The sequence below is a fragment of the Rattus norvegicus genome, chromosome 5 (genome assembly GCF_021556685.1).
Source record: "Rattus norvegicus strain SHRSP/BbbUtx chromosome 5, alternate assembly SHRSP_T2T, whole genome shotgun sequence".
In the NCBI taxonomy this organism is placed as follows: Eukaryota; Metazoa; Chordata; class Mammalia; order Rodentia; family Muridae; genus Rattus; species Rattus norvegicus.
In genome coordinates, this window is record NC_141538.1 from 17,567,775 (window position 1) to 17,591,558 (window position 23,784).

At 38.7% G+C, this 23,784-nt stretch overlaps 1 protein-coding gene and 1 long non-coding RNA gene across 17 annotated transcripts in view; one reads left to right on the forward strand and one right to left on the reverse strand.

Moving 5' to 3' along the window:
• Positions 1-23,784, forward strand: part of LOC148005644 (uncharacterized) — a 79,745-nt gene that overhangs the window by 47,268 nt on the left and 8,693 nt on the right. The window lies entirely within an intron of this gene.
• Positions 11,006-23,784, reverse strand: part of Pcmtd1 (protein-L-isoaspartate (D-aspartate) O-methyltransferase domain containing 1) — a 70,291-nt gene continuing 57,512 nt past the window's right edge. For 12 of the 16 annotated variants that reach the window (XM_087550181.1, XM_087550187.1, XM_087550177.1 and 9 more), the window contains 3 exon segments: positions 21,950-22,121; positions 19,507-19,630; positions 11,006-14,165 (listed from right to left, as the gene is read on the reverse strand). In XM_087550181.1, coding sequence (XP_087406307.1) covers positions 13,798-14,165; positions 19,507-19,630; positions 21,950-22,003 — 546 coding nt within the window. In that variant the 5' untranslated portion in view covers positions 22,004-22,121 and the 3' untranslated portion in view covers positions 11,006-13,797. 16 annotated transcript variants of the gene reach the window in all.

Genomic DNA, 23,784 nt, shown 5'->3' on the forward strand with positions numbered 1-23,784 from the left:
TGGTTTCTGTACCAAAAATCATACATGTGTGAACTCATGTCTGAAGCTCGAAGTTGCTTTCATTAATCAATTCATGTGTCTCTATGCTGAAACCATGCTGTTTTTGTTATAACTCTTTTTGTACACTTTGAGATCAAGGATGGCAAAACCTCTAGAAGTATTATTATTATTATTATTTACTTTTTAGCTATCCTGTTTTAAGTTTCCTTGCTTTCTCTTGCGTGTGTGTGTTTCCACATGAAACTGAAAATTCATCTTTCAATTTCTGTGAAGAATTGTAGAATTTTGATAGGGATTACATTAAATCTATAGGTTGCTTTTGGTGGCATGGCTATTTTTGTTATATTAGTCCTACCAATCCATGAACATGAAATATCTTGTCGTTTTTTAAAATTTTTTATTAGCTATATTTCTTTACTTACATTTCAAATGTTATTCCCCTTTCCAGTTTCCTGTCCATAAGCCCCCATCCTCTCTCCTCCCATCCCACATAGGGGTATTCTCCCCATACATCCCCCTTACTGTCCCCCCATATTCCCCTGCACTGGGGGTCCAACCTTGGCAGGACCAAGGGCTTCCCCTTCCACTTGTGCCCTAAAAAGGCTATTCTCTGCTACATATGCAGTTGGAGCCCTGGGTCAGTCCATGTATAGTTTTTGGTAGTGGTTTAGTCCTTGGAAGCTCTGGTTGGCTGGCATTGCTGTTCTTATGGGGTTGTAAGCTCCTTCAACTCTTTTAGTACTTCCTCTAATTCCCCACAAGGGGGTCCTGTTCTTAGTTCAGTGGTTTGCTGATAGCATTCACCTCTGTATTGGACATGCTCTGGATGTGTCTCTCAGGAGAGATCTATATCCAGTCCCTTTCAGTGTACATTTTTTAAATTCCTCAAACTTGTCTACTTGTGGTGGCTGTATATATGGGCCACATGTGGGGCAGGCTCTGAATGGCCATTCCTTCAAACTCTGCTCTAAACTTTGCTTCAATATCCTCTCCTATGAATATTTTTCCCCTTTTAAGAAAGAGTGGGAGGCATCCGCATTTTGGCCATCCTTCTTGAGCTTCCTGTGGTCTGTGGATTGCGTCTTGGGTGATTTGAGCTTTTTGGCTAATATACATTTATCAATGAGTGCATACTAAGTGTGTTTTTATGTGATTGAGTTACCTCACTCAGGATGATATTTTCTAGTTCATTCCATTTGCCTATGAATTTCATGAAGTCATTGTTTTTGGTAGCTGAGTAGTACTCAATTGTGTAGATGTCCTCATCTTTTTAATCCATTCCTCTGTTGAAGGGCATCTGGGTTCTTTCCAGTCTCTCGCTATTATAAATAAGGCTGCTATGAACATAGCATGTGTATTTCTTGTATGTTGGAGCATCTTTTGGATATATGTCCAGGAGAGGTATAGCTGGGTCCTCAGGTAGTGGAATGTCTACTTTTTGAGGTACCTCCAGATTGATTTCCAGAGTGGTTGTACCAGTTTGCAATCCCACCAACAATGGAGGAGTGTTCCTCTTTCTCCACATCCTTGTCAGCATATGCTGTCACCTGAGTTTTTGATCTTAGCCACTCTGACTGATGTAAAGTGGAATCTCAGGGTTGTTTTGATTTGCATTATCCTGATGACTAAGTATGTTGAACATTTCTTTAAGTGCTTTTTGGCCATTCGATAATCCTCAGGTGAGAATGTTTTGTTTAGCTCTGAACCTCAATTTTTAATAGGGTTATTTGGTTCTGTGGAATCTAACTTCTTGAGTTCTTTGAATATTTTGGATATTAGCCCTCTATTAGACGTAGGATTGGTAAAGATCTTTTCCCAATCTGTTGGTTGCTGTTTTGTCCTAACGACAGTGTCTTTTGCCTTACAGAAGCTTTGCAGTTTTATGAGGTCCCATTTGTCTCTTATTGATCTTAGAGCATAAGCCATTGGTGTTTTGTACAGGAAAAATTCCCCAGTGCCCATGTGTTCGAGATTCTTCCCCACTTTTTCTTCTATTAGTTTGAGTGTATCTGGTTTGATGTGGAGGTCCTTGATCCACTTGGACTTAAGCTTTGTACATGGTGATAAGAATGAATTGATTTGCATTCTTCTACATGCTGACCTCCAGTTGAACCAGGACCATTTGTTGAAAATGCTATCTTTCTTCTATAGGATGGTTTTGGCTCCTTTGTCAAAGATCAAGTGACCATAGGTGTGTGGGTTCATTTCTGGGTCTTCAATTCTGTTCCACTGATCTATCTGCCTGCCTCTGTACCAATACCATACAGGTTTTATGACTATTGCTCTGTGATTCTCCCAGAAGTTCTTTTATTGTTGAGGATAGTTTTCACTGTCCTGGGTTTTTTTGTTCTTCCAAATGAATTTGCAAATTGCTTTTTCTATCTCTATAAAGAATGGAGTAGGAATTTTGATGGGGATTGCATTGAATCTGTAGATTGCTTTTGGCAAAATGGCCATCTTTACTCTATTAATCCTGCCAATCCATGAGCATGGAAGATCTTTCCATCTTCTGAAATCTTCCTCAATTTCTTTCTTCAGAGACTTGAAGTTCTTGTCATACAGATCTTTCAATTGCTTGCTTAAAGTCACACCAAGATATTTTATATTATTTGGGACTATTGTAAAGGGTGTCATTTCCCTAATTTCTTTCTCAGCCTGTTTATCCTTTGAGTAGAGGAAGGTGACTGATTTGTTTGAGTTAATTTTATACCCTAACACTTTGCTGAAGTTGTTTATCAGGTTAAGTAATTCTCTGGTGGAACTTTTGGGGTCACTTAAGTACACTATTATACCATCTGCAAATAGTGATATTTTGATTTCTTCCCTTCCAATGTGTATCCCTTTGACCTTCTTTTGCTGTCTGGCTAGGACTTCGAGTACAATGTTGAATAAGTAGGGAGTGGGCAGCCTTGTCTAGTCCCTGATTTTAGTGGGATTGCTTCAAGTTTCTTTCCATTTAGTTTGATGTTTGTCATTTTCTAATATCGTTTTCAATTTCTTTCTACAGTGTTTTAAAGGTTTTGTCATAAAAGTATTTCACTTTTGGGGGGCTCTTGTGAAAGTCTTCCTTGATTTCTTCCTCAATCTCTTTTGTTTATAGGATGGCTCCTGATTTCTGTGTATTAATTTTGTATCCTGCTGCTTTGCTTAAAGTGTTTATCAACTGTAGGAGTTTCCTGATGGGTTTTTGGGGGATACTATCATATCATCTACAAATATCCTTTAACTTCTGCCTTTCCAACTTATATACACTTGATCTGCTTCAATTGTCTTATTACTCTAGCTAAGACTTCAAGTCCTATATTGAATAGGTATGGGAGAATAGACAACCATGTCTTCTTGATTTTAGAGAACCTTTTCAGTTTCTTTGCATTTTGGTTGATGTTGGCTACAAGTTTGCCATAAATGACCTTTCAATACGTTGAGGGATATTCCTTGTATACCTCATCTCTCTGGGACTTTTATCATAAAGGGGTGCTGGATTTTGTCAAAGGTCTTTTGTGCATCTAATGAAATGATCATGTAGTTTGGTCTATCACTGTTTATGTGATCGCATCTATCAATTTAAATATTTAAAACATCCCTTCCTCTCTGAAATGAAGCCTGTTGGATCATGGTGAATGATCTTTTTGAAGTTTTCTTAGATTCAGTTTGAAAGTATTGTATTTTTTGCAACTATGTTTTTAAGAAATTTCAGTCTGCAATTTTCTTTCTTTGATGTGTCTTTTGGTGGTTTAGGTATCACAATTGTGTCCTCATAAAAACAAGTAGGTAGTGTTCTTTTTGTTTGTATTTTGAGGAGTAACTTGAGAAGTTAATCCTTCTTTGAAAGTCTGGTATAATTCTACACTAAAACCACCTGGCCCTGGGCTTTTATAGGTTGGCAGACTTTTAATGACTGCTTTAATTTCACTGAGGGTTATGGGTGTTTTTAAATTGCTTACCTGATCTTGATTTAATTTTGGTAAGTTGCACCTATTGAGAAAATTATCCATTTCTTTAGGGCTTACAATTTGGTGGAGCATAATTTTTTTTTAATGATGTCCTTACATTTATCTGGATTTCCTCAGTGTCTGTTGTTATGTCCCCTTTCATTTGTAGTTTTCTTCATTTGAATCTTCTCTTCAACTCTTAGGTATTTGGTTAAGGATTTGTCAATCTTACAGATTTTTTCAAAGAATGAATCTGTTTCACTGAAAAACTATGCTTTTTGTTTCCATCTTATGTATTTCAGCTCCAAATTTGGTTATTTATGGATATCTACTCCTTTTTGGGTATTATTTCTTCTTTTTATTTTAGAGCATTCATTTGTGCTGTTTTATGAGAATGATAACTCTTCAATTTCTTTGGTGCCTAATGCTATGAACTTGCCTTTTAAAACTGCTTTTATGGTGTCCTGTAAGTTTCGACGTGGTGTGTTTCCATTTTCATTCAATTCTAAAGAGCTTTTTCTTTCTTTCCTAACTTCTGTCTTGGCCCATCTTTGATTCAGAAACAAGTTGTTCTGTTTCCTTGAGTTTTTAGGCTTTCTGGTGTTTCTATTGTTGTTGATACCTAGCTTCAAAGTAGTGGTCAGATAGGATACAGGATGTTATTTTAATTTTCTTGTATCTGTTAACATTTGCTTTCTGTCCAAGTATGTGGTCAATTTTGGAAAACTTTCATGAGCTGTAGCAAAGGAGATTTTTTTTTCTGTGTCTGGATAATATACTCTACAAATATCTGTTAGTTAATTTCATTTACTATTTCACTTTCCTCCATCATTTCTCTGTTTAGGTTTGTTTTTTTTTTTTTTTAATGACCCATCTGTTGTTGAGAATGAGCTATTGACATCAGCTAATACTCTGTGAAGATCAATACATAATTTCAGTTGTTGTATGTTTATTTTATGAGCTTAAATGTTCTTGTGTTTGGTGCATAGGTGTTAAGAATTGCAGTATCTTTTGGTCATCACTACTTTGATCATTATATACTGTCTTTTTCCTGTCTTCAGATTAGTTGTATAAAGTCTATTTTGTCAGATTATAAAGTGGCTACACTAGGTTCTTTTTTAGGTTCATTGAATCCTTTTACACTGAGGTAATGTCTATTCTTCATCTTAAGGCTTGTTTCTTGGATGCAGCAGAAGGATGGGTGTTTTCATATCCAATCTGTTAGTCTGGGTGATTTATTGGGGAACTGAGACTACTGATGTTGAGAGGTATCAAAGAGCAATGCTGAGTGATTCCTGTTATTTTGTTATATTCCTCCTTTGACTTTTTAATATTAAAGTCTTAAGTTACTACTTTTTCTTTGGTGTTATTAACCTCTTCATGTCTGTCTTAGGGTTTTACTGCTGTGAACATACACCATGACCAAGACAACACTTATAAGGACAACATTTACTTGAGGCTGGCTTACAGGTTGAGAGGTTCAGTTCATTATCATCAAGGCAGGAAGCATGGCAGCATCCAGGCAGGCAAGATGCAGGCAGAGCTGAGAGTTCTATATCTTCTTCTGAAGGCGACTAGCAGAATACTGGTTTCCAGGAAGCTAGAACAAAGCCCACACCCACAGTGACACAGCTACTCTATCTAATAGGCCACACCTACTCCATAAGTAGTGCCTTTAATAGTGCCACTCTTTGGGCCAAGCATATACAAGCCATCAGTGTTGAATTTTTCTACTAGTGCCTGAATCTGTTTTTTTACATTTAGCATTTTCTTTGGCCAATGTATCCATTTCTTCTATCTTGTTTTCACCATCTGAGGAGTCTCTCTTCCAATGTTTATATTCTATTGCTCAAGTTTGCCTCTGTAGTTCCTGTTTAGGTTCCTAAGTTTTTCATTTCCAGATTTCCCTAAATTGTGTTTTTTCCTTTGGTTTTTGTAAATCTATTTTTACTTCCATGCCTTGAACTGTTTTATTAATTTTCTGTTTGTTTTTTTTACAAACTTTATTAATAGATTTCATTTCTTCATAAAAGTTCTTGATCATATAATCATATTTTAAAATTCTTGTCTAGCTGCATTTCTCAAGGCCTTCTGTAGTATAGTGGCTAGATTCTCGTGGATGTATATTGTCTTAGTTATCAGTCATTGTGTTTTTGTGCTGGTATCTAGGCATCTTGGTTGGAAGATATTGTAATTCTAGATATTAAAGTCTGGTCTTATCTTTTTGGTGGGTATTCTGTTCCTTGGTTTCTGTTGTATTCTCTGGAGCTCCCAAATAATGTGGTAGTTGGCTGGGACAGAGTTCTGAGTACCTGCCAGCTGTGGCCACTGATGGTCGCAAGTAGAATGTATTGCTTGGTATCAGATGCTGGCACAAAGGAATGGGTATAATCTAGAAGGACTTGGAGCTAAAAGGGTCCACAGGAAGCAGGAAAGTGAGTCTGTCACAAGGTCTGGTGGAGTCCCCAGAGGAAGGATGGGCCTCAGTTGGTGGTCTGCTCTGGGGCTAGGAAAGAGACTGGGCAATTGGAATTTGGGAGACAGAAAGGAGAATGAAGATGCACTACTTGATTCCCAAATCAGCACTGCTCAAGGCAGAGAGTGCCTCCGGTGAATGCACAGATCTTCAGGTTGCCCTAGGAATGGGGGCACAGAGCAAGGGAAAGCCACAGCACATGTGCTGCTGCTATAGGGCTAGAGATAGGACTTGAGGGTTGCAACTGGAGTACAGGAGAAATAAAAATGAAGATCAAATCACCCATTTGATTCCCGGGCCAGGAAATTCAAAGGCCAGTTAAATACGGGAAGAAAAACTTGGGTAAGCAATTCTTTAAAATGAACCCTAATGAGTTTGTGTGGGAGAAACTTCAGATTCTACAGTCCCAGCAAGTGTCATGTGAACAACACACTGGCATCTGTTCAGCACATACATGTGAGAAACTTTGAATCAGAACCACCAGATTCTGCAAACAGATTATGCAACAGCATACCAACTTGATTTCCATCTGTGTGCCTAACATTAGGAAGATGGCTCAGATATAGGAGTCAGTATCACAAACCCAATCTGAAGGACCACACAAAGAGTTATGACTAGCAGTAGACTTGACCCACGAAGGCCACACTGGGGAAAGGAAGGCAGCATCTGAGATCCAATCTTACCAGTGACCACCCCCACTGGTATACCCAGCATCTAGAAGCCCAGCAATGAATGCATGAGATGTCAAGATTATCAGACTCTGAAAATAGGGCCATCCAAAACACTGGAAACTTACTGAGACAACCAACTAAAAACATAAATTAAGAGTATGGAAAACCATAGAAAACATTTTCAATATAATCAAAGTTCCTAAATTTAGGGGGAAAGGTCTATACAAGAAAGGGAGGCAAATGGAACACCAAATACATATGCAGGATCATAAAAATACATATAAACTTCTAACATTGTATTACAAATATACAAAACAAAACATGTATTGGACACTGCTAGAGAGAAAGTCACATATAAAGACTTAATAAAAACAGTTGATCTCTCAGCTGAAACTTTAAAAGCTCTAACCCGATAGTTCTCTGTAGCGTTTCACTGTTTAATCTGACTCTATGGGTTTTAACTCATAAGCACAATTTTTACTTTTCCATTTTCTCTATTTTCTTTGGATACCCCCAACTAGTAGAGTTACCTAAGATCTTTGATAAGCCTAGTTGATATTCAGAGTTCTAATTCACAAAATCTATTTCCTTTTGCCTTATTTTCCACCTGGAACCTGGCCAGAATCCTAAGTAGAGTCTCCATGCTTTCTCTTTCACTGAAGACTTTCCTCACACAGTAATGCAGCAGCTATCTGCTGCCCACCATTGTTGAAGATGCCTGTTTTCTTAAGACATCTCTACCTCTTTCCCCATCTCCCTCTCTCTAGCAGTTGTCAAGACTACAGCTTGTCTTCCCTGTTGTTCTTCAATAAGGGAATGCCCTTGAGCTTCCTTCTCAGTTCAATTGAAAATTATCTTATCAAGAAGACTAACAAAAGGAACTCTGTGGGGGCAAATGAAACAGTGTCAACAGACAAAAACTGGGAGGGTTGAGCAGATTCAGAAAATTCTCATATCTGAGAATGATAGGCATTTCATCTACTCCGGACCCAGTTCCTGTCCTAGAGCTCATGATCATGACACCCTACATGAGGATTGTGGGAGCAAGTCACGAAGCACAAAGCATATTTCTCTATGCTAATAAGGTATCTAGATGGGCCCCAGGGATTTAGCCAGTAAGCTTCCCTTCTGGGACATTATTTTCTACAAAAGGTATTTAATCTCTAGTCCACCCAGAGTAAATTGTATGCACCCATCTTCCACAATGAACGATGAATAAACTGGACTTGAACAATGAATAAACTGTTTGAACAGGCAAGAACTTTCTCAAGAAATGCTGTGGGGGGGGGGGGAGCCTTCATCATACAGAGCTGTGGTCACCTAAATCTCCCACAGAAGGCCCCTCTGCCCTCCAGATATGGATACTTACAAACCCTAATTTAAGCTGGAGTTCCCCCTTCCCCTGGTCCCACACAGCTCCCTTTCCTGACTCCATGAGGTTCCAGACGGTGAATGGACAACGTTAAGTTTGGGAATCCCTGTCTTCTCTGCCTCAGCCTGCACCATTTCTCATGTGTGCTGGGGTCTCCATCTTAGGCTGTGTTCTGCCTCCTCTATACCCCTTTGGGGGCAAGGATGGAACGTAGCCTAGCACCCTCTCATTTCACTGCCTAAGAAAAGCTCACACACCCCACTGAACCACAGAACCCTAAAACCCTTGTAGCATGTTGATAAAAACAAAACGTTAAGACCACTGCTTTGGAGGACAGACCTAGCGCTAGGACTCAAGAATGACAGGTGTGCTCTATAGTTCAAATCTCTTTTGGAAGAACTAATCTCCGTGCTTTATCTTTCTCTCATTCAGATCTATAAGCATTGATTTTGCCACACTGCCTCTTGATGGAACAAGGAAATCATCTCTGGGTTTGTTTTCATTCCAGGTTCTCTCCCACTGAGTAAGGCCATACATGGAGTCTACGTGTAATGCCTTCCTTTCTTGTCAGGTGTGTGAGCACTGATGTCCTGGGATGTAAATGGAAGGTCAACTTCCTCTCTGGTGAGTACTCTTTAAATTGAGAAGGGGATCAAAGCAAGCAGGCACCAAGGTTGGGTTCATGGGCCCCTTGCAATGTACACAACACTATCACTATTTGGATGCACAGTTCCAAATTCTTTGGGAAATAGATTTTCCAATGTAAACACTGTGCAAGGTTGCTAAAGTTTGAAGGCTTCAGGGTCTCCAAAAAAATAAAATAAAAATGGTGTCAGGCAGAATGATAGCAGACCCTCACCTTTCACCCTGCATAAAACTCGACTCTTAATAAATCAAGAACTTCAGCAAAAGACCTGAAATTCTCAAAATGCCAGAGCAAAAGTAGGGCATATATTTCAGGATTTATGAGTAAGGGTCAGACATTCAGGAACCAACCATCAATAGCTGGAACTTCATGTACAACATAGGAAAGTGGTAATAGAATGAAGAAGCAACCTAGAGAATGAAAGGAAAACTTCATGTGGCAGATCATTACTATCTGTAATGCATAAAGAATAGAAGGAAATAATTTAAATGGGCTATGGAACCTAACAGAATTCCCCAAAGAAAAAAAATGGCTAAATGCATTTAAAGGGTTCAAGATCCCCACACAGCAGGGAAGTATAAACCAAAACTACTTTGTTATTCTACCTTACCCCAGCCAGAACTGCCATCAATAATGCTGAGATGTAGATGAAAAAAAGAGAATCCTTATTCGCTGTGGGGGCAGTTGTAAGGTAGTTGTTATGCAAATCAGCTAATTCATTTCTGCTACTGTAAAATCTAATCAAAAGCCCAAAACTGGGGATATCATAGGATTCAGGTGGCAAACTACTGTCTTTCAAAGTGGACATGCTGTAAAACTGCTTTCTAAACCATATATACTATTCTCAGCCTTGGTCAGAGAATCTTCCATTTGCAGTGGTTAAGTGCTCAGAATAAGAAACTGTTGCTAATTGATAAATCAATCAGTCATCTATACCATTCCCCTCCCAAGGCCCAAGAAACATCATGAAAATGGGTTAGAAATAATATAAAAATTGGAGTGTTGTGGAGTCTGAAGGGTTGTGGTTGCTTGAATGAGAATGGATTCCATATTTGAATGCTTGGTCCACAGTTAGCAGAACTTTGAGGAGGTTTAGTTATGTCCTTGTTGTAAGAGTTGTCAGTAGGGGTATGACATTTCATAAATGGGCTCAAAGACAGAATACCATAATCTTCATTAAGTGCAAAAAATGGCTTTGGACAACATTTAACATGCCTTTATGTTAAAAGTCCTGAAGAAATTTAGGATAAAAGGTTGGTATCTCCACATAATAAAGACTATATACCCACAGGCACATCATTTTTATGGGAGAACTCAGTATTTCCACTAACATGAACTCAAGAAGGATCTCTACTCTCTCAACTCAATACAGCACTGAAAAGTCTTAGCTACAGCAGTTAAGAGTGCATTAAGAGTGCTGTATTAGAGATAAACAGCAATGTAAAAAGTCAAAAGCTTTGCCTTCTTTCTTGGTCTCATAAGTCACCTTGGGAGTGTAGGACAGAAATTTAAAACATGCCCAGATAGGAGCAATTACTGGTGAGGACAAGGCCAAAACTGAAGTAGTAATCATCTTTGAATGATTTCTTTGGGCCACCTTCTAGGACCATACTATACTCAGGCCTGCCTTATGCTCCTTGCCTACCTTTGTCTCAATCCAAAGGTCATGTCAATATATTAATGGCAAGACAGGTGTGGGTCACTAGATCACTGCTTGTTCTTATCTCCTATGCAGTTACACTGAACAAATCCAATCTGCTCTCATCAATGCTCAGTTCTTTAACTGGGGTGTCTCCATGGGGACTGACCTCACCATTGAAGTCAATGGAGCCAGGATTTCTGCCCTTAAAAATGGGGCTAAATACTGTAATTATTGATCTCAAAAATAAGAGGCAGGCCACTGGATAATGCTGTGTAATGATGTGATTTGTTTATTTAAAATGATTTTCCTCCCAAGTTGCCCAATGATTTAGGTTTTCTTTTACTTTCATCTCAAACACTCAACACACTTCCTGTATTTTATTTTCACCAGGTATGCTATTTTAACATTACATTAACAGCAGAGTCCAATATGTTGACCAGTGAGTAGAACAGATTTAAATCAGACCCTTGGCAGCTATGGTGTCGCTCCCAGATCCTAAGGATTTTGGTAATGGTGGATGCTCTGTCAGGCCCTGCCTCCAATCTGCAAGACTTCAGCACCACACATCTCCACTCAAGCCCTCTTGTTGTCTTTATGTAAATCCATGAGACTATTCCCTGTAATTATCATATACTTTTGTTTATGTTCTCCAGAACAAAACCTGGTCTTACTCTATGGCCCAGACGGGCTTCAAAGTCACTCTGAAACCACACATGCCTCAAGCTTGTAGTATTCTTCCTGCCTCAGTCTCTCAAGTGCTGGTCACAGGCGTTGGCCATCACATGTGGCTTGCTTTCGCTTACATTTTTTTTTTTGTTTCATTTTCTTAGGGTTTTTTTCCTTTTTACTTTCTTCCATTTATTTTTATTTCCTCTGTACTTGCTATTTCTTTACTTATAAAGCATAACTTTCTATACTCAAATAAAAAGAAGCTCAAACCCAAATATTCTTATTCTAATGCATCTAAGTTAATAGATAAGACAGCTTTCCTTAAATTTTCATTCATTCATACCTTTAAAGTCAACCATAAAGTCACACCTGAGAAGTAAATGAATTTAAAAAGACAAAATATACATTTAAAAGACAAAAAATGCAATGATCAAGACAATCTATTATACAATTTGCCAAAATCAACAGAAGGCAGCATGAAAATAATCTATTTTTAAATATGACAGTAAAAACACTCTCCTAAATAAGATCATTGAGGAATACATATTTTCAGATATCTGTACATCAACCTCTAAGAAAAAGTAGATATGGGTGACAAAATGAGAAATAAATGAATATCTTCCCAGATAAGACTATGTGGGCATCTGGAGTTCAAGATTAAACTTCTTAAACAAATTTTTAGACAGAACAAAAGGATTTGTTGGTCTAGGAATATATCTCATTTGTAGAGTGCTTGTCTAGCGTGCAGGAGGTCCTGGTCCCGGTTAAATCCCCAGTACCACCTCAGGGAGCAGGAGGTATCGCTTTCCTTTCTTGGACAGAAACAGGATGGAGCATTTCTTAGTAATACTTTACCGATTATGTTAAGAAAAATTAGACAGGCCCATTCCACAAGAGTCAAATGAATCCTTTCCATAACACTGTTGCTCACATTAGTAAAACATTATCAATATTTGAATCAATTTCATGTTTAAACTGTTTTAACTGATTACCTATGCAGAATTACTGGACCTGAGTTATACACCATTTGAGTCATCATGATTGTATTTCTTTGGGTGAATCTGAGAGGCTGTTCTGACAGTGATGTGGTGGGAATAAGTGAGACACTTGAAATCTTCCCTTCTGTGTGATGCTAAGCAGTAAGTAGGTCACATCTCACAGCTTCTTAACAAGAAATAACTGTGCAGGCCTTACTAGGAGGAAAGAACTAGTAACAGCATGCACTGCCTGTTGTATCACGGAGAGAGTCTATGTAGCTTAAGAATGTAGTATTAAGCAAAAAATGAAAATCATTATTTTATCAAAGAAACAAAATACAGAATGAAGGCAAACGAGCTTGGTATGTGTCCCAGAGATCCCACTCTGATTCTGAAGCAAAATTTAACACAAAGGCATCTACATACAACTTCCATGACTTTCTATATTAGGAAGACTCAGAGCAGATGAGGCCAGTGTGGCCTACCTTGTCAAAAATAAATACCCACTTATAGAACAGTTCCACTGCTAAATGCCTCAACTGGCCGTATCATTCCCCCTGCTACTGGCAGTCCCTAAGAAGTGGTGGTCACTTAATGTGACGTACTCACTGTCTGCATTTAGAGGCAAGTGGGACAATGAATGACTTTTCAAATCTAGTACTTTATAGTTATTTATAGAAAAGCAATCCTAAATATACTACCAAAGTCTACAGTTAAGAAAACCTCATTATCTTTAAATACTGAGAACACAAAGGGCCCATACAATCTAGTTGTGTCAAGTAGCCACTTCCTACTTTAACATTCACTAGCTGTGCTCTTAAAATCTCTATGAGAGAAGCAGGAATTTTCCCCATGCCTTTTGGCAATAGCTAAAGGTTCAGATCTGTAAAATTTCATGAAGTCGGTTGTTTTTAAAGCTAAATTATTCAGCATCTTGAATTAGTATTGCACTCATATGTTGCCCGGAATATGTCTAGAACAAAAGTAAGGTAAATAGGTCTACAAGCATTTGCTTTCCTTATTAGATAAGCAAGCTCGCATAACGGAAATGCAAACTGCAATTTAAATAAGCCTATATGTGTGTGACAATGTATCAACCTCTTATAGAATGAAATTCAATTGCCAATACTACAAATCCATGAAGACCAGAAAGAGTACTGTATACAAAGTTCTTACTATTGACCCATTCCACTTTGAGATCAAAACAGCAATTCTTCAAGACTTAAGAAAAATAGATTTTAGGAAAGAGACTCTTTAAATCACTGAATACATCATTTCTGTCATTAAGAGAAATAACTTATGCTTTTTTTCTGCAATAATTCATTCTAATGAAGTAATTCTCTAACTCCTAATTAACACTACATTTACAAGAGTAAGGGAGTTTATCAGTAGGCATTCTTCTTTGTTTTAAGTTACTTGTCTCTAAAATATGTCAAGTAAGCCTTTAAAGACTCCGGGAGTGGCAGCTTCATTATCTTTTCCCTCAGTAGGTTCTGAGGTGGCTCTTCACGCTTCATGGCTTCACTGTGATCTTTCTCCTCTTCTTCCTTGCTGTCTTCTTCCATTTTTTCATCCTCTTCACTGTCTAGAGGCTGAGGGATAAGCTGATTACCCACAAATACATAGGTGTTGATTCTCTGTTTAACTCTCTTCCTTTTCCTCTTGGGTGGAGCCCTTTGTGGAATCCCCTTGGCTTGCATCTCATCATTTATGAAGTTTCTAAGTGTACGTCGAATGTAAATACGAGCCAAGTCTTGGAGATTCCTGACAGCACACGGGGCTACAAACAAACACAAAAATGAAAACATTATATACTGTACATTTCTTCACAAACTTTAGAAAACATCAAACTATAAAAAACTGTCTTGGGGTTGGGGATTTAGCTCAGTGGTAGAGCGCTTGCCTAGGAAGCGCAAGGCCCTGGGTTCGATCCCCAGCTCCGAAAAAAAAGAACCAAAAAAAAAAAAAAAAAAAAAAACTGTCTTGAGAATGATTAATATACAACGACTTAATGCACACTGAGCAGGGTAGGCAGTGTAGCAAAATGAGGTAAATCTCTGGAAGAATAAATAACTTAGAAACAGGATAAAGACAAAAATGGCAAGTTCAAGAGATATTTTACCATGTTTATCATTTAATACTGCTGTTTCAGTTATATGGGGGTGGTAGGGGTTGGATCACAATCATTTGGAACACCAGTTCTAAAGGATCTAATGCCCACTTCTGGCTTCTGGGGGACCAGGTATGCACATGTTGAGCAATGTATAAATGCAGGCAAAATAGTCCTATAAATAAATTAAAAATAAAAACTAACCCTTTCCTTAAGAAAATGAATACATTATATGGAGACAAATACTCATCAGAAAAACTCAATGTAACATTTCAATAGTTGCCTGAACTCTAAAGTTGCTGGGGGTGCTCATGCATGGGCATGTGTGTGTGGCTAGAGAGTGAGACCCGGGGTCAGTGGGAGGTAACAAGCACACACATGTTCACTGCAAAGTTCCATCACAGGAATTGTGAATAAACACAGGTCCCCAGTACAAGAGACTGATGTTAACTTACATGGAATACATTACAAAATGGAGGAAGAAGGATCATAAACTCAAATGTATAAAATACCAACTGTGCCTTTGATGCAAATTTGTTCGCCCAATTACTTAACAAATCACTTGTTAAACACTAGGCCAGACATAAGAACTCATTTAGATACATGACTGCTTTAAACTGGGAAAGTCCCTGAATACAGGGAGCTCACATATGTGGAAGACATAGGTTTAAAAAAGGAGAAGAGATGAAAAGAAAGAGAAAATCCAGGGACTCTGAAGAGCACAAAACTGGGGTGATGTCACAGGAACTTCTTGCCTACTTCCTGTGACAGGCAGATATGGCAGCTTCCCACTCCAGGGAGACTGTTTTGCCAGAGTTCCAAGGAGCTAAATCACCTAGCAGTCAGGAAAATGGAGAGATCAGCAGAGAGAACATCAAAGCCCTAATAAAAGAATGGGCTTCATGAGCTAAGAACTGAATACTGTGTAGGTGGTTATGTCTGGTCGAACACTTGGGTGATCACAAAGGATACAGCCACACTGACAGGAAGGGACAGGAGAGGAGTTGAGACACACAAAATATCAATATATAAGACAGCACAGAAACAAATTGGCTACTGGAGCTAAAAGGACAAATAACAAACTAAAACATTCCATGTCTAGCATGAACTTCTGGGCAGCTGCTGGTGTCAGATACAAACAGGACAAATGCAGAGGGGAGAACAGAATGAGAAGAAAACTCACATGTGTTTGTTGAATCAGAGATACAGTAGTCACTAATCAAGGTCATTTCAGGAGCAACACCAGAAACACAGGAGACAGGAGGGTTGCGGGGACTTCTCTAGCTTCTGTGTGTGTGTGCAAGCAGGACTCCCTCTAGCCTCTGTATGTGTATTCAAGCTGGAACTTCCTCTAGCCTCTGTGTGTGCAAGCTGGGACTTCCTCTAGCCTCTGTATGTGTGTGCAAGCACTGGTACAAGCATCTCCACACACATATACGGGCAAAAAATAAACAAGGTTTGTAAAAGACGTATGTCTTTACAGCCAGAGCTACAGAGCGATAACCCATCTCATAAAAATAAACAATTACAACAAACAAAAAAGGACAAGATTGAGAAAAGTCATTTTATTTAGGTTGAACCATACAAAAAACATTCTGGTTTCCCTTAAAAAAAACAAACAAAAACCCACCCTAACTTCAAATATATTTTTTAAGACTGATTTCACAGAAACCAATGTGATAAAATTTTATAATTTATTATGGTATTATCAGCCCCTGAACTTAAACAAAATACCTAGCCTTCTTTTTGAAAATTTAAATCACATTTCTACAGTTTTATATGCACATAAACCACATGCCACATAAAACCACGGAAAGAAATAGGATTTTAAGTCAAATAAAGATTGTGATAAATCAAAGGAAAAACTGTATCTTTATTTTAATAAGTTATTAAATACGAGCAGTTTTATTGTTACCATACCCATCGGCACAGGGTTTAGGTAAGAGTATGGTTTTTTCTGGGATTTTGGACCAGTGTTCTAGTCTAGTGTAATTTTCCATAATTAACAGGATAATGTTTTACAAACAAATAGATACTGTGAGTTATTTTAATAAAAGGAGACTTGTTCTTATTCTTCATTCTTCCATGGAATTTTAGCAAATAACAATTTTAAAAACCTTCTCATTGTGTGATTATTATATAAGGATGAGGGAAAGCAACTCCCAGGATTTCCAAATTTGCTTTTGGAGACTGTTGTTAAGAAATGTACCCAGGCTCTGAGATCATCAACTGTCTTGACACCAATCCCATTTTATCACCTCTCCCCCTTCCATTCCCACTTTAATTATTTCTATTGAAAATGTACTTCAGAGGAACAATGGATCCTTTGGGGGGGGGGGGGGCTCTCTTCTTTCTTTCACCAAAGATTGAGATTTTATTATACTATTTTAATACAGACTCAAGCAGGAAGGTTAGGATATCCCATTACAGATGGTTATGAGCCACCATATGGTTGCTGGGAACTGAACTCAGGACCTCTGGAAGAGCAGTCGGTGCTCTTAACCTCTGAGCCATCTCTCCAGCCCCCAGGACGGATTCTTTTAGTTTGGCCCTGTTCATTCCAAATGATCGTCCTCCCTTCTTTCGCTGTGTGTATAATGATGATGTGTGTATAGTGATGATGTGTGTGTGCAGTGGATATACACATACCACAGCTCATGTGTGTGTATAGTGATGATGTGTGCAGTGGATATACACATACCACAGCACATGCGTGCAGGCCAGAGAAGAGCATTCAGGGGTTGATTTTCTCCTTCTACTGTGGGTTTCTGGGATCAGATGCATGTAATTAGGCTTGTTCTGCAAATACCTGTAGCCACTGAGCCCTCTTGCTGGCCCTTGCTGAGTTTATTTCTAGTTTGTAGTATATATACTCATATATACTCAACAAACACCCAATCGCTGACTGTCTTACTTAGCATTTCTGTTTCTGTGGCAGGGAATGGAAACTAATAACCTGCAGCACAACATCCATGCCAATTATCAGTCACATTAGCATGTAATACAATCTTTAGCTAAGACACATAGAAACCTAAAGGAAGTGTCAGATAAAGAAGAACGGGACGCTTTCTTGAGTAAAGCACTTCCATGGCCACTGCACAGAAATGCAGAGCCTAGCAGAAGAAGTGCACGTATACACAAAGTGCCTGTAAGGACACCAGCATGGGCAGCATGGGCCACAGAGGCCTGGACTACTTCCTATTGGGCTATGAGAAACTAAAATGTCAAAAATAACCGTTAACTAGTACTTACTGTATTTCAGTTTCAGTATTTCAGTTGTTTGGTAGGTTTTTGTCCCACCCAAAGGCTTACTGACACTTGTAAGCTCATAGGCAACTCAAACGCAACCTAAAGAAAATGTCTCTTCCCTTCCTTCCACAATGTAACATAAACACACTCAGCTAGTCATTAAAGGGAAAACTAATTCCTTTTCCTCCACCCACATTCTTCTGCCTTCAGTCAATTCTGTCCACACCCACATAAGCTACCCTCACAACTTGCCCGCTGTCCTGGTGATGATCCATCCTCCACAGGCACCAAACGTGCTCCTGATCTTGAACTGCTCATGCTCTTCATGAGCCCAACACCTTCTACAGTCACCATCTCGAAAGATGCCTGCCACCCAGCATAGGGGACTTGCCTGCAGTTCTAGCACTCAGAGGGTAGAGGCATTAAGAGTAGGAGTTCATGAGAATAGGACCCCCGTTGAAGGAATCAGAGAAAGAACTGGAAGAGCTTGAAGGGGCTCGAGACCCCATATGTACAACAATGCCAAGCAACCAGAGCTTCCAGGGACTAAGCCACTACCTAAAGACTATACATGGACTGACCCTGGACTCTGACCTCATAGGTAGCAATGAATATCCTAGTAAGAGCACCAGTGGAAGGGGAAGCCCTGGGTCCTGCTAAGACTGAACCCCCAGTGAACTAGACTGTTGGGGGGAGGGGGACAATGGGGGGAGGGGGGAGGGGGATGTTTGCCCGGAAACTGGGAAAGGGAATAACACTCGAAATGTATATAAGAAATACTCAAGTTAATAATAATAAAAAAAAAAATTTAAAAAATTTAAAAAAAAAAAAAAGAGTAGGAGTTCAAGGCCATTCTTGGCTTTATAGTGAACAGGTGACCCTGACTCAAAAAAAAAAAAAAAAATGCTGCTGTGAGCACGTGACCAAGTAGGTTCTCTGACAGCATTCTCGTCATAATGCAGATCATGCAGCAGCAGACAGACCTTCCTGCCTACCACCCTTAGACTAGATGCTCTTCCACTACGCAGAGGAAACAAACTGAAGTCATTCTGAGAGAACCTTCCATCTCCTTTGAATAGAGATCAAATAAAGTCTAAGTTCCCAAGAACTCCCTAGGTAACTGACACCTTGTTTGGCAGATGGACATGTATGTGGGATACTGACGTCCTGGAGGGCAGGTTGAGCCCTGAGTGCTAGGCAAGTTGAATAAACCAATCAATGAGAACAGGGTAAGTGCACCTTACCATACCCCATAGGGAAATGTACCTAGAAAAGCTTCCTTTCCCCAAATTCTGATTGGTAGAAAAAAAATGTTAACTAACTTGGCAGAGATGTTTATGGTTTTCAGGCTTAAAAGTTCTGTAACATTCTGTGTAAGGGGCTGGGGTAAAAGTCACAGTTTGGCTCACAAGTCTGGTCTTCATCCCTGATTGATCTGTAGGCGCTTGATTATGATAAAATCTTGTTTTCTGTATTCACTTGGTGTTTGAGTTGTGGTAGATCTAAGTGTACTCTATAACACCACAATCAGTTACTTTCTACCACATTACAAACTAATGACAGTCAGTATAATCCATTTCTTCTAAGTTTCCTGGAAGATACAGTACCCTTTACAAAATAAAGATATGACTATTTTTTAAACTAAATTAAGAATAATCAACCTACTCACTGCATTACTGCAATATTAAATTTGTTATAATCATATATATGATCTACTAATGCCATCAGTAACAACTCATTCTGAGTTCAAAGATCTACTTACGGAGCCCTACAGAGTCCGGTGTGCCGTTATCATTCTTACTAGGCTGTACTAGTGGTGCGAAGGAAACCGCAAGGATATTTTTACTTTCCCAAGTGTTTTGTCCAGTCCGCATAATCTGTGTCAACTATTGGAGTCAAACAAGAAAAAAGCAATTCTATTACTTTAATGTCAAACTTTTGCAAGAATAACTGCCAATAAGAAGCTAACATTTAAATGCAACTAAGATATTTCTACTTAAGTATATATTATAACACAAGAACTCTACCACCTACTCTGCAAGAAATGCATGCCTGCTACTTTACGTCTGACCAGTGAAGGAGCTTATAGAACCCAGGAGAGAACTTACTCCTATTATCTGACTAAGTAAAATAGCAATGAACTGTCCATCGTGAGTAATGCTCTCAGTCCTTATCAGAAACTCCCAATTTTCCAAACACTCCAGAGAGTAAGCACTTGTGGAGTACTTGGCCATAAACAGGGCATCTATGTCACACCTTCCCAAAGCTCAGGAACATCCCAAAAAGAGGACAGAAAAATTCTAAAAGCCAGAAGTCATACTAGAAATGCTAGGTCATACTAGGTCATACTGCTAGAAATGCTGTTTTCTGGATATGACAAGACCATGGCACCTGTGAGCTCACAGTTGAGGATCAAAACTTTAGCATTTCCAGGAAGGCCCCACCCATACCAATAGAGGTATTGCTTGATATATGATGGCTGCTAGGAAAAGGAGAGTCAGTTTCCTTTAGGAATGAAGTCCTTGTTAGGCTGACAATTCTCCAGTGAATGGTGCTACACACTCATGTATAAGAATAACACTAATTGGACTCCTGAGTCATTTAAAGAAAAAAGGAGACATGAGGTTGGGAGGGAGTCATTGGGAAGAGAATCTACGCTGGGTGGTTAGAAGATGAATAGGATCAAAATATATTGTTCATATGTATGAAATTCAAAGTGAATAAATTACGCACATATGCCATTGAAGATGAACTTACAAAAAGGATTTATACACGTGTGGTCTGGGAAGGACCTCATTGAGCATGTGCATGTGTGGAAACCAAAAGCTGGAGTGTGAAGGAAGCTGGAGTTATAGGCATTTGCAGGACAACCAGCTTGTTACCCGAGTCTAAGATCCTAGCTCTTACCTGTGACTGCACAACTGGCATTCCTAACATGTGAGCCATACGTCCAGTTCCAAGATGAATGTTTCAGTACAAGAAATAAAAACCTAAATATGGCCAGGCTGAGTCTCTATGTTACATGCAACTTATAAAAGCTTGCACAAGTACTTCCACAGATCTACACACAACACTGCCTCCCCAAATAAAAGTCTGATGAAATAGGTTCAGTAATTTGGTTAAGAGGACTATACTAGTGAACTCACTTTATACTCCTTGTAACAGTGATAAGAGATTCTAACTCTAACCTTAATTTCATACCACAACTAAAGCCAGAGAGATGGCTCCCTGATGAGGATGTTTGCTGCCAAACATGTCACCTGGGTTTTATCCCTGAGACTCACATGCCAAAGGAGAAAACAACTCTTACAAGCTGCCCTTTGGCTTCCAAATGTGTTCTGAGGCATGCCGCCATACACCCACATACGTGGTATAAATAAATGTAGTTTAATGCTTTAAATAACCACAAAAAGGATTTTATTAATTCTGACTTTAGAATGCCTCTAAACCCAGCATACACTGAGACACCAATGTCCTGCACTGCAGGCTGGCTTGAGTTATAGAACAAGATCCTGACTCACAAGAAACCTATCTTCAAACACATCATTAAAGGAAACCAAACAAGTCAGTAAGTTTAAGTGCAAGCTTCAGAAATGTTCAAGTAAATCAAGGAAAGTACAAGTACTGTGTACAGGTGTTAAAAACAGTGTACACTGCACTCTTTTCTTCACATTAAGCCAGGCATGCCCGTTTTTTCTTTTACCATAAATGTGTGTTGCCAAGGAGAATCCATAACGTTACCTGAGAGGCAAGTCCTCTACTATTCAAACTTATCCCTGGTCTTTCCAGAAACATTTCTGATAATTATAGCCTTCTTATCTACTGAGCCATCTTTCCAGCCCCTCAATGAAGTTGTTTTTGTTTTGTTTTATTTATGAAGCTAAACGCTTGGAGCCGGTCACAAACCAGACTTAACATGCAGAGGATATGCATTCAATTGGATACATTCCAAATGAGGACTTGACTGACTGGGTGAGGCTGACTACTCAAGTGAGCTCTAGTCTCCCATCATACTTCCTCTCTACATCTGCTGTGCCTAAAATATTTAAGGATCTCATTCGAGCTTCCTTCTATGCACATACATGCAGATCTGTAAAGACTTATTTCTTATTTTTAAAGTTACAATCTATCTTTCCCTGTAACAGAGTCCTAATAATTACCAAGGTTACAACTGTCCTGTTACAAATGTAGGACAGTGAAGGTACCTGATCCTCTATAGGCATGACCAATATGCCCCCAACTTTGAGTAAGATCTTCATGTAGTTTTCGTGGTCTTTCTGGACTCCAGCACCACAGTAAATTCGATCATACTGATGACTGTCAGAAGCTATCTGAAGGCAATTACCCACCACAAATGCGGGTTCACAGAATTCAAATCTGTGTGGGAAAACAAACATTTTAATTTGTTTAAATAAAACATTAGTTCTTTGACAAATCCCCATAACCCTTTCCTTGAAAAAAACAAGGCTATCAAAATTAATTTTAAGAATAAAATACAATTAGGAAATCTTACTTAAAAATATGAATGAAATTTAACACCGATTAAGGATATTGTTTTGTTATCTATGACACAGCATACAAAGCACTAACCTATTTTGGACCATGCAAAACTTAACCTTAAATGAAAAGTCCATCAAACCACAATCTGAGATGGCCTTAAATTGAAGTTTGAGGATGAAAGTCAATGACAGGAAAAGGTTTCACTTTCCACTTTCTTTTCAGATACGTGGGCCCAGCAGAAAGGAGAAGGGCTCATTCAAAGACTTCTCTCTGCTTGCCACTGTTGCTGACAAAAAATAGTAGCACAGCTTTGGCCAAGAAATACTATCAATCTACTGGCCATTACCCTTGCAACCACTAAGAAGGATAGAGTGGCTTTCGTAAAAATTGTGCTAGGTAACTTACAAGATTGGGACAGAAATCAAATGAGTGGGGGTTTTTTTGTTTTGTTTTGTTTTGTTTTTAAACTTCAGCTTTGGCCCCTATGATTTTCTTAAGCAACAACACAAAAGAAGATATGGTTTTAAGGTTCATCAAACCAAGTTATAATGCTGGCTCCTGGTAATGTTATATACCAAACTAGTCTTTACAGACTTCAATGCTATTTCTTAAATTCTGTCAATAAAGAGAAAAATAGACTACTATACAAATTAAAATTGAAACCTCAATGCAAATGCAATTCTTTTCATCCCTTAGACCTTAAATTCGAGATGGGCTCAAACTCCTTGAAGTCCTCCTGCTTCAGCCTCCTAAATGTTTGAATTATAGGTGTGAGCCACCATTCCCAACCATATCCAATCTTTTAAAACTAATTTCTTCATCTTTTGATAGTAATAGAATCATACAGCAGGATTATTACAAATGAAGTAATTTACAGTAAAAGCTTGAAAAACACTGAATGACCAAATGATTTCAATCATAATCAATTTTACTTTAGAAAACATCCTTTGATAATTAATAGTACATATTAGTTCTCATTAAAATTCACTAAAGCTTAGATACATCTATGGACATACATTTAAGGAGTCTTGTGCCCTGTCCTTCATTCTCTACTGTCTTTCTAGATGGAGCTAAAGGGAAGCAGCAAGTCTTGAAAGAGCTAGGAGGTAGAGTTAAGAGCAGTGCACACTGTACTCTTATCTCCACACACTCACAGTGAGCCAGGCATCGACCAATTAACTTTTTAACTGTAAACTCCATCTCACTGCTTATATTTTTCAGAATTCCCTTCCATCATTTTGATCCCATGCAAAGAATAAGGGCATACTATGTTCTGTATGTATTATGTACGATTATTATCTCCTTCAAAAACACTGTGCTATAATTTGGTCACCAAGTATGGCAACATTGAGAGGTAGTGACATCTTTAAGAGGGCAACACTAGTAGGAAATAACAAATTCATGAGAAAAACCACCTCAAAGGGATTAAGTCACATGTCATACAGGGTTAGGACTCAGAGAGCAAAACAGTTGTCACAAAGCAAGAGCACCTCAAAAATGTTATGAAGTATTCCCAAATATGTGCCCACCATGAGATGCT